This window comes from Bactrocera oleae, chromosome 2 (assembly GCF_042242935.1).
Source record: "Bactrocera oleae isolate idBacOlea1 chromosome 2, idBacOlea1, whole genome shotgun sequence".
Classification (NCBI taxonomy): Eukaryota; Metazoa; Arthropoda; class Insecta; order Diptera; family Tephritidae; genus Bactrocera; species Bactrocera oleae.
This window is the reverse complement of record NC_091536.1, coordinates 70,275,313-70,287,265: the sequence shown is the minus strand read 5'-3', so window position 1 is coordinate 70,287,265 and position 11,953 is coordinate 70,275,313. Positions and strand designations below refer to the sequence as shown.

At 33.7% G+C, this 11,953-nt stretch overlaps 2 protein-coding genes across 3 annotated transcripts in view; both read right to left on the bottom strand.

Annotated features, from left to right (window-relative positions):
• Window positions 1-4,956: 4,956 nt before the first annotated feature.
• Window positions 4,957-8,170, bottom strand: LOC138855743 (headcase protein-like). Its single transcript, XM_070105587.1, has one exon. The coding sequence runs from the start codon at window positions 8,168-8,170 to the stop codon at window positions 6,290-6,292; it is 1,881 nt and encodes a 626-aa protein (XP_069961688.1). The 3' UTR covers window positions 4,957-6,289.
• Window positions 8,171-8,197: 27 nt separating this feature from the next.
• heca (hdc homolog, cell cycle regulator) overlaps window positions 8,198-11,953 on the bottom strand; it is a 197,903-nt gene continuing 194,147 nt past the window's right edge. For both annotated transcript variants that reach the window (XM_070105585.1, XM_070105586.1), the window contains exons 4-6: window positions 8,689-8,777; window positions 8,497-8,596; window positions 8,198-8,371 (exon numbers count right to left, since the gene is read on the bottom strand). In XM_070105585.1, coding sequence (XP_069961686.1) covers window positions 8,198-8,371; window positions 8,497-8,596; window positions 8,689-8,777 — 363 coding nt within the window. The remainder of the gene's footprint in view (window positions 8,372-8,496; window positions 8,597-8,688; window positions 8,778-11,953) is intronic.

Here is an 11,953-nt window from a genome sequence, read left to right as displayed (position 1 = left end):
AAACAAAAATAAAAATATATAAAAACAAAAAACGAGCTCAGCAATAATTAATTTTAAAATAAATCAAAAAACAATATACATATAAAAAAAAAATTTTAAAATTTAATAAAAAAATATAAACACAAAAAAACAAAATTTAAAATTAAATAAAAAACTACATATAAAAGTTAAAAAAAAAAAAATCAAAATATTAAAAAAAAAGAAATTATTATAAAAAAAACTTGTTTTAATTAAAAATAAGGGTATAATAAATTGGGTATTCTTAACCAAAAATATTAGAGTTTTACAATTTCAAAATTTTGACTATAGTATTAAATTTAATAAAATTTGATTTCATAAAAATATTAATTTATTTTAATATTTCACATAAACAACAATTTTTGAAATATTTAATGATTTATAATAAAAAATTATAAAAGACCACTAAAAACATTTAGCTTTGTACGCAATTCATTTAGTAAATCAGCAGAAAAAAAAAAATATTTTTTCTGAGACTAATTTATTTATAAATCAGAAAAAAAATAATGCAAGAGATAACTGTGCTTTGATTCCTCTGCAGCTGCACGCACTTCCGAAAGAAAAATTCTAGTTAATTTTTTTGGAAAGACAGCGTTGCACAAACCAATGCTAAAAATTAGCATACTAAACATAAAGTAGTTGTTATTGAGAAACAAACTAAGTATATAAAGAACCAAACTATGTCCCATGAAGACGTACTAATTTTAACTAATTATATAAGCTTGGATTTTGTTTGAAAAAAAACAAAAAAAAAAAAAACCAACCGAGCGCGAACTTTTTCGAATACGTATTTAAAGTAATTTGTTTTGTTATAAAAACTGACAAACAAAAATATTCTTTGGCAATTTAGAAAAAAATAAATTAATAATAAAAAATAAGATTTCAGACGCGCATTAAATAAAATCCTTTTTGTTTTTGAATTTAAAAAAAATTACACAAAAAAATGCACTTCAACCTTTTCTTTAAAGAACGCTATTTTAAATATCTAGTATGTAATGTGGTGTATTTATAGTGTGAGTTATGAGAAGCATCTTTCTTTAAACATTTTGGAATACAATTTCAAGGAATTCACGTGTGAGATTGTGCTGAACTAACCGAATGTCAAAAAAGTTAGGTTAGTAAGTAGGGTTATAACAACTCAATGACGTCGGTATGTTTTGTTGTTTGTGTGCTGCATTATTGCAATATTATTTACTATTTAATTTAAATTTTTTTCTGTTTTTTACATATATGTGAAATTGCAGTTGACTAACTTATTATGCCGTTATTCATGAAATACCAACATTTTTATTAAAGGTTACTGGTTTTAGATTTCATTAAACTTTTGCTAAGAGGTAATATTATCAATAGAAAATTCTTCTTTATTTAATTATGATTACTTTTTATTTTAGTTTATATGCTTTATGTACTTGCACTATGGTAAAGTTTAACTATTGTATTGAAATTTACTTAGTTTTGCATACTTGCTATTTAACTTTCACTATATGCATGTTGTTGTTGTAATTCATTTATACGGTTAGTTATTTATTGCAAATATTCTCAGCGTCACTTTATGAGTAGAAATTAATCGATAACTTTCTGTCATAAAAGGAGAATTATATTTACTAGTTTATATCTGTATTAAAAATTTAATTATTTATATACTATACGTATGTATGTATGTAGCATTGTCTGTCCATCAAGTTCTCGCTTCACTTGTCTACTTTTATTTTGTTTAAGTTTTTTATTTAATTTTTAGTTATTATGCAATTGGTGGTAATGGTGGGTAAGAATATTTTCATGTTACAGTTACAAACTTTAAACCGTTACTACGTGTCGCCACAAAATTTCGCTTCTCTGCGCTGCTACTTTTTGTTGCTTCACTGCTCGATACTCAATTACATAAACAAAAAATGTATATTATAATAAAATTTTGCATTTCTTACAGCTCGAAAGCATCTCGCAACTCCTTATCACTTAATATAGGTATTTATATGTATTTATATATATATATATATGTATGTACAAAATGTATGCTATATAACTATATATCTTGCACTACTTTTTTACTCAACTGCTAATTACTTACAACAAACACAGTGCTCGAAAATAAAATTATGTTACAAAAACAATGTGAAAACATAACCAATAAATTTGTAAACAGTTATTTTCGGTATGTACGAAAATAGCTAAACTGAATTATGGGCTGACTTATATTCACATACACATGCATATGTTTGCGTTTGTATGCATGCATGTGTGTCAGTGTGTGTGCATAAGTATTTGCTTATAAAAAATGTTCATGGATTTGCTTAAAATTGCTAAATGTTGTTTGCCTTAGGGTTAATTACATCTAACTGTTGCATGTGTGTGTGTGTATGTGGTAAACTTACATTTTATTGAGGATTAAATTTAAAAACTACAAATAGGTTTGACATTTGGACAAAGGGAATACTTGCACTTCGCTTTTGAGGACTATTTTGCACGCATTCGCCTGCATGTAAAGCACCAGCGCGCAATGCAATTCCATATTTGCAGTGGTACAACATTGCTTGGCACTTGAAAATCGCAAACTTTGCTTTATTTGTGGTTTGGAGTATTAGAGAAATAAATTTTTGTTTATATATATGAAGAGAGTGCCTGAAGAGTAAATAGTTTGAAAAAACAAAAAAAAATAGTAAGAACAAGAAACTATTTGCAACATGTTGCAGGAAAAAATTTCAGAAATATTCAGCTAATCGCGAGTCACCGTTGCAAATTACCAACTTTTATAATACACATATAATAAAAGTTTCACTTCAAATTTTTGTTTCACAGATTTAACATTGTTTTTTATTTCCTTATCCGAAATATTCGTTTCGAACGAGTTTCACAATTAATTTCACTTTGGTTGCCAAAGAATTTTCACAATTTGGAGTAAGAGAGCGGTAAAAACTCAAGAGTTTAAAAAAGAGCGACTGAAGATTACTAATACAGAGAATTTAAGAAAATTATGAAAAAAAATTAATTATTCAAAAAAAAATTAAAGAAAATTAAAGAAATTTAAAGAAAAATTAAAGACAATTTTTTTTTTAAATAAAATTACATTTTTTATTTTTAAATGAAACCAAAAAAAAATATGTATTATTATTTTATTAATTTGTTTTTAAATCTTTTTAACAAAATTAGAGGAAAAAAATAAAAATAAAGATAACAAAAAAAAATTGTTTATTTTAATTATTTCAAAATATACAAATAAAATACACTATAAATAAAAAATAGCAGTACTAAAATTATAAGAATTTTTGTTTTTGTTATTTAAAATATAAATAAATGAATTGAAATGCAAACTAAGAAGAAAAAGAACTAAGAGAAATTTTGTTCCTAAAAATTCAAATCAATTCTGGCCTCCAAAAAATTTAACTTATTTCCAAAATACAAAATTTAAAGTGACTTCGAACCGCTCTTTGTGAGCGTTTGTAACATTAATTATATAAAAATTATATAAAAGTTTATTTGAAATAAAGATTAAACAATTTGTTTAAAAATAATTAAAAAATTTTTTTTACCGTCACACGCGCTCAAATGAAAGCAGAGACAAGCTTGAAACCCAAAAAAGAGTACAACAACTGCGTATCACAATGTTGAAACGGTGTGCGCGCTTTGGCAGAATAACACGAGTGACTTTTCAAGCTAAGCAATATCACAATTACCATGCACAGTTGAGATGAGTCAAAAGTGTTGCCTACTTTTTAGCGCAACGCACAAAAACGTAGGCTTGCTCTATTTACAGAAAACTACATCAAATTAAACGAGAAACAATTCAAAGTTCAAATGGCAATAATTGCCTGTGTCAATGACACAACTCACATTAGGGTGCACTGACTGCCTAAAACTATGCTGTAAGCATTTCTTTTGAAAAAGATCACATGTGGCTGTACCTTATATACTTCGATTGTTGTTTCAAACTTCCTGGGGACAAACACAGTTATTTATAAATTTTTTTTTTGTTTTTACTTTAATTTTATACCGAATACTAATATTATGGTTATGATACTGAATGCTAAAATCTAAACATTTACAAGAAAAACTTCACAAAAACCGTTAAATTTTGGAAATAGACTTATACTTAATAGCTTAAAGTTAAGCTTTACAACAACTGTAGGAAACAGGTGGGCAAGGGGGACAGGGGTATCTTATAACTAATATGATCACGCTGCGCTATTAAGTGAGTGTGGTGCATGCACCGCCAATGCATATGGTATGCAATATATAAAAGGGATTACACGAATGCTATTTACAGTGAGCTGGCGTATTTGCAACTGTTAAACGACGGTGATTGCTGGCGTAGAATTTGTCTTCTTTAATTGTATTTAATTTTATAGCTGAACATTATTAAAATTGCTGAAAACTCTGTGTTGAAAACATAGAAACACCAATATGCTTGCTCGTTGAAGTCAGTTGCTCCCGGCATAGCATACATTTCGGCGCGAAAGTTTTTTTGTACCATATACAAAGCTAATACAAAGCTAAAAAAACCAAACCACAACCTCTCCAAGCGCGAAATTGCAAAGCTGCGTGTAGTGCAAAACTATTTATATAACGTCCTTGTGGCGAGCGTCGTTCTACATTATAATTACCAATCTAAGGTAAAGATGTTATGATGAAGAGTTACAATCAAATCATAACTAAAGATCATTTTGCATAGCTACTTATGCGCTTACAACTAATTGGGGAGTTTTTTTCACTTAACATTCTTCCTTTTTTTCAGGATAATTGCCCTCATCTAAATACACATTTACATTATGTAATATTTATTCATCCATATTTGCAAAAAGTAGTTTTTTATGTTTATTGAAAAACACAGCAATTTTTAATTAATTTTTAAATTAAGTATAAATGGAAAGTAACACTAATTTATCAATTACGTATAACTTGCTACGAAACAAAATTAATTAATTAATTAAAACACAAAAATAGTGATGTTTTATAGTAATAATTTCTTTTAAGTTATTCTTTTTTTATGCTAACAAAAATATTTGGTAAATTTTCTTTTAAAAATCCTAAGCAAACTGCATTTTTAATAGCTTAAATTAGAATGTTGCCACAAACACACATATTTTTAAGAATCTGCATGTTATAGCCGTCAATAAACTAAGTTTTATAATTGAATGCATTAAATTAGGTAGGATTAAAGTAAATTGATTTAAATAAAACTCAAATTAAATTCAACAAAGTTATTTTTTAACAGAAACATAAATGTACACACATTTTCAGTGACGGAATTTGCAGTTTTCGGAATTTAACTAAAAAAAAAATATTAATTCACATAAATTTTAATTGAAGAAACATATCTCAGAATTTAACTAAAAATTAATGAAATAATTTTTTGAGCGCAAAAAATTATGAATTTTCTATTACAAGTCTGGGAAACATTTTGCGCTTAACCATTTTGCGGGTGTTTAACAAATATTATGTGATTACTAAATGAGTAGTTATGCGGTAGTGGAAAAGTAACAATATTGTAATAGAAAAAGAATCAAGCTGTGCAAATTTTGTTGTAAATTATATTTTAATAAAAAAGTAATTATGCTGTAATTGAAACGTAATTACATAGTAATGGAATAGTAGTCATGTATTAATGCAATTTTTTATATTGTAGTAGCAAAGTAATTATTTTATATTTTATTTATCTTGACGCATGATGAAATAAACTAACAATATCTTTTATTTTCATCTTTTTCGACCCACCAATATTTCTTTAATCCCCCGCTACTGTGGCAAATGCAAAATGTTTCGCTGGAGACATTTATCCACTGTGTGGAAAATTAAATTACAACTAAAAAAATAAGCTAAACTAAATGTACTACTTTTTCGCCTTCGTTTAATGGTAAACAGTTACTACTTCATATTACAAAAAAAAAGTTAGTATCATTATTTCTTTTACTAAATAACAATGCTATTATATATTATATATTTTCCGCATCATATATAGTTTGCAGTTTTTGTCAATCATAACTGCAGTTTATATCAAAGTTCTCTTCACTCGAAACGATCACAATTGCATTGAAAAATATACGCATAAAAACTCGCAGCTTTTACACTTTTGTTGCAACAAGCATTAGGTTATGCCTGGCTTCGTATTTTCTGTTAGGTTTTCTCTTTTATACATTAATTGGTTTGGTTAGTTTTCTTAATTATGCACTTTACAGTGCGCATGCTGCACTAGCCACATTTTATTTCTCTCTTCATCTTTAATTATTTACTTTTAAACAATTGCGCTAAATTTATGTCATTCACCAACGAGACGAACTTAATCCGTGTAATTCATTATGTTTATGTAGTTGAGAAACTGTTCGGAGAACAATTGCATGCATGCCGCACTGTTGCCGTCGGCCTCTGCTGCAACACCAGCGCCGTTATCCAGATCGGTTGCCAGATTTGTACGCACTGTTTTGTTATTGTTGCCAGCAATTGTTGCTGCTGCTGGCGGCTTGGGCTGTACGCGTGCACCAGCGCTAGCGCTGCCACCTGCTGACGAGGTGGCCGTTATATTTGTGCGCCAAATGTTTGAGGCATCGCCGAAGTCAATGGTATCGGCGCCCAGCTCGAATTCGGCATTTGTGTTGTTGTTAACGCGCGTGCCAGCTGTGGCAGCGCTGTTGTCAGCATTGTTGCACCAAAGATCGGTGAACAGATTTGCGGTACGTGTGTTTGCATTGGCCGCTGCGCTTGGTATATCCCAAATGTTGTTAATCTTGGCAAAGTGCGCGACATCGTCAGTGGTGTTGGTGTTGCAATTATCGACGGCAAAATAGTTTTGTAACTTGCAGTTGGGCCAAGTGCCGATATCGAGACCAGCGTTGGAGCCCACGCCGGACGAACAAGTCGACGAGGCCGATGATGAGGTGGAGGAGCATGTGGGTGATGTTGACTGTTGTACGCTATCGGTGTTGTTGTTAGCGCCACCGCTGATGCCGGCGTCGAACGCATTTACTGCGGTTATGGCTACACCAGTCGTCTTTGTGGCGGTGCAATAAGTATCCCTGAGTGTGTTGCTGCTGTTAGGTGAAGTTTGTTGTGTCGACGGCCACAGGGGCTCCTTGCCATTGCCGACGCCACAGCGATAATCTGGGCGCGTGGATGTGGTGGAGGTGGGACTTAGCGATGGCTGCGAGCCGGAGCCGCTTGAGCAACCGCTGGTGGACGAGGCGCCACTCGAAGCAGACGAAGAGGAGCAACCCCACAGCGTTGAGATGGCATCGGTGGTGTTGGTGGGGTTGTTGAAGATATTGCCAGCGCCAGCGTTGCCAACTGCGTGGTTATATGCGACCTGCGGTTGGCCCCACAAAGCATTTAATTTGCTGTTGGCTGGCAATAAAGACATTGCACCGTCTCCAACGCCGACTGCATTTGTTGTTGTTGCTGCTGCTGCTGCTGCTGTTGTTGCGGCCGTTGTTAAATTATTGCTAATTAATAAATTACTAATACTGCTACCGACACTATTGTTTGCTAGTAAAACATTGGCGTCTACATTGCGTCCTAACAGCCCTACCACCTGATTGTTATTAACATTATTATTTTGTTGTTGTTCAAGGCCTGATTTAATCGGGCTCATTTCATTAGTGAAACTATTCAAATTCAAATTACTTAACGGTAGTGCTAGTGTTGCCAGCATTTGTTGCTGTAACTGGAGCTGTTGTTGTTGTTGCTGCTGCTGCTGCTGCTGCTGTGATGACGTAATGCCAGCGCTTGCTTGGGCGCTTGCGGTTGGTGCTGCGGCAGCTGCCAGGCCAGCCAAGGACAGACGTGCAGCAGCCACGGGCGCAAATGCGGACAAGCGTGGCTGTTGCTGGGTTTGTTGTTGTTGTTGTTGCGGTTGTTGTAGTGGCTGTCTTACCTGATTTGTATTGTGTATGGTGTTGCCCGGAACGCTGCTACCGTTACTGCTGCTGCACTGTTGCTGATAGTGTTGTGCATGCGGATGTGCACCGATTATGTCAGGATTGATTTGTTGTTGCAGCGGTGCTGAGTAATCCACTGATGGATTATAGAGTACAATTTTCTTCGTTTGCATGTTGTTGGTGTTACCATTGTTGTTGTTTGTGTTTCTAATGTTCGCCGTTGGAGCGGCAATGCTGGCAATATTTGCTGCTGCTGTTGTTGTTGTGGCTGTTGTTGCTGCCGCCAGCATTTCCGTGGTCTCCAACGGGGCCTCATGTTATGCGATGGACTGGTGGCGCGATACGTTGCTCTTAGTGTAGCAGAAACTCAACGGCTTGACGAAATGTGTGTCCTGCGTGGCGCAATAAGGACAGGTGACGCAATGCGAATAGTCGCTATAGAAATTAAGCCGCTGTTGCGGATGCAAGAGCAATTTGAAGCAATTATTGCACTGCAAGAATATGGAAGAGAAATAGATAATATATTATTTGAGGTTAGACATGTTAAGGCGTGCAAAGGTTATCAGAAAGGATGTTTCCATATAATCTTAATATAAAAATAAATGACTCAACCTACCTTGAGACGTTCAGCACAGCATGGCATGGCGGCAAAAATGTCATATGAATACATGGTGCCCAGGACTAGATTCGAGCCATCCCAAATTTCACCGCAGAATCTGAAAGTAGAATGTGTTGCAATATTAAGCAAATGCTACAAAAATGTGGCAATACTATAATTTGGTTTTTGTTAATTTCAGATTTAGCCTACCTGCAGTTAATGACGCGATTGGTAGAGGTTCCGTCCAAACAAGCCATACAAACGCAAGTTAAAAACAACGGTCTTCCTTCATACTTGACCTGGAAAGAAATTGGAAAAATAATAAAAACATTGTTGAGAAATATTCTTCATGTTTTCTATGAAAACTTATTGCAAATCATTACTAGCTGTTGAGCTTAATTTTATTCAAAATCAATGTCTACCTGTATTTTTAAAGTAACCAATATAATTGCCTACCTTCAGGCGCAATCAGAAAAATACAAGTCTGCTGATTCAGTTGCAATAGAAAATGTGTAAAACATATTTTAAATGATGGAAAATCTCAAGATTTAATAGCTGGACAAGGTTCAAATTTAATGGAAGAAAATATTTTTCGGAAATTATAGCACATAAAAAACTATGGATCATAAAAAAAATTAAGTATAAAAAAAATTAATTACTAGTCCCTTAGTATTTGAAATATTGATCTAAAATTTCGCACACGCCCTTTTGTCCTCAAGAATTTGCTCATTTTTTCACAATGACCGATATCCGACCAATATAAGATATAACTGCCATACAAACTAATCAATCAAAAGCAAGTCCTTGTATAGAAACATTTCTAATTTGACTAGATATCTTGATGAAGGCTTCGATTATTGTTTGGAGGCAGAGCTACAATATCCGAACAAAGGTTCATATCGGACTATTATAGCAAATAGGTGTCATACAAACGGACCATCCAAATCAAGATAAAGATCTTGTTATACTTTTTTATGCTATAATAATTTGCCTGTGAAAGTTATTACAGCTTCGGTGCAACCGAAGCTTCTTTTTAAAATTATATACTTGCGTATTTTGTGCCTCAGCTTTGTTTTCAAAAGCAAAAAGTGTATACTATCCGGTAGCCACATCTGGGTAGGATTAATGCATGCAAAGATGCAATGATCTTCAAGCTAAATGGGACACAGAAACGAGCTAATGGGGGAGAAACGCAAGTGTATAAATAAATGTATAAATAATAAAAGCGAGCTTCAAAAAGTGCACGAAACGGACAAAACGTAACAAAAGTTTTTGACAGCTCTCCGACTCCGTGGCAAGAAAGGCAAGTCGGTACCAAACTGCAAACGAAACTTTCTACTTTATGCTGACATTTCCATGCACTGGGCGGCGTCCGTCCATCCGCTACTGCCACACACACACACATTAACACCGACTCCTACAGCCAGACATATTAATTTGAAATAATGCAAGGCATAAACTTCCTTATGGCCAAATGGTGCAATGGTGCAACGACAACAGCAGAGACATTTACGCCCACAACCGTCGAGCCGAACGCAAACCCACACACAAATACACAAATACATATATATGTCTATGCGAAAGGTAGCCGCGTTAAGGCCATCGTTATTAGTCAACGTTTAGCGGCAGTTTGTGGCATGCAACTTTAAATGTGGCTGCCTCCAGCTCAACTGGCTGTGAGTTGCAAACCTTTTGCCCAAAAAGTACATATATATATATATATATACTTGTAAGTATGTATACACATGTGATGCATGTGGATGCGAGTCGAAACTGTATAGAGTTTAGGCTTCAGTTTGTGTGTGGGAGTGAAGAAAGTTGGCTACAAATTGTGAACTGACTGATTGCATGTCTTTGCGATGGTCCGTCCTACTGCCTAAGAGTAGAGAGAGAAAAGAGGCTTGTTGGTTGCATGTGATTTTAAGAATATCTTCACATGAGTACACATTTTATATGCGTGTGGCTGCATGAAGCTGCACGTCCGCCATGCAGCCAAGCAACCGCCATGGTTGCCTCTCAACTTTTACCGCGACTCCATCACAATCCAGCGACGCTGTCATGCAATGCCGGCTGTGCATTTGGCCTCCAATCATGCCAGCTTTTTATGTAGATTATTAGTGTGGCATTTGTGTAATTACTGCGAATTGAAGGGGCTACAAAATTGCAACACCAGCCCACACACAGCTAAAGAGTTGTAAAAACGCATGCCCTTCTTCATGCTTTTAGCGCTCTTACGTGGGGGCTTTGCCAGCGAAAGGTGTGCCGAATTTTCTTTAAATATTCCTTTTATTGCTGTAGTAATGTCAACAATTGTTGGAAGTTCTACTTAAATAAAGTAAGAAGTTGAGTTGAATTGAGATGGCAGTTTAGAAAAAGGTAGTAGCGTACTTATTGACAACGAAGTGGGTAGAAACCAAGAGAAAGCAGGAAGTGAGTACAAATCTAGAGTGTTCTCAAACACATTAATTAGAAGTAATAGAAAACGTTAATTACAACAATTTTAAGTATGTTTATACATGTGAGAAAAGTAAGAATTACTACAGTTCTGGCAAATTACTGTTAGTGGCAATAATTTGCATAAAACATTCTGTAATATTCAACTACAATAGATGCCATAATTATAGCATATGAACTGAAGTGTGGCTCTCTTTTTCTTACACGATATTATAAATTATGTTTAGAATAATTATCTGTGCAACTACCTACACCTATTGGAATCGTATACAGGTTACTAGTGAATTCGTTAAAATTTTAAGGTCAAAAGCTATAAACTATTAGAATCTAATGTATATGTTTGTAAGTATAGAAAAAAATGACAGAACTCATGATTTCTTGATATTAATGAATTAAGACACTAGTTCTCGTCTTTGATTCGATCACAATAACATAATATGTTTGCAAATCGTAGCGTTGTCCTGGAAACTAATCTAAGTTTTCCTTAAGACTTGATTTTAATCGATCAGTTTGTATGACAGCTATGTGCTATAGTACTCCGTACCTAACGTAACTAGTACTAAATAATATATGCCAAATTTCGTGAAGATATTTTTTTTAAATAAAAATGTTTTCAATGCAAGAACTTGAATTGGATCGGTCAGTATGTATGGCAGATATGGAATGGTCCGATATCGGTGGTCACTTGTCGGTTCCACCTTCTTCTTCTTGGGAAAAAAAGACGTGTGCTAAATTTCAAATGGATATTTCCAAAACTGAGGGACTATTTCACGTATATACAGACAGACAAACGGACATGGCCAAATCGACTCAGTTTGTCACGCAAACGTTTAATTCTGGGTGTTAAAAACTTCATTGTAAACTTAATATACTCTGTTCAGGGTATAACAATATTATACATACATTTGAATTTATTACAATAGGGTACCTGAACACCTCATAAAAGTGGTATAACCGCTTACTATTATATATGTATTTTATTACGCCAATTTGAGCGACTTATACCAGTTGCTTGTTCGAT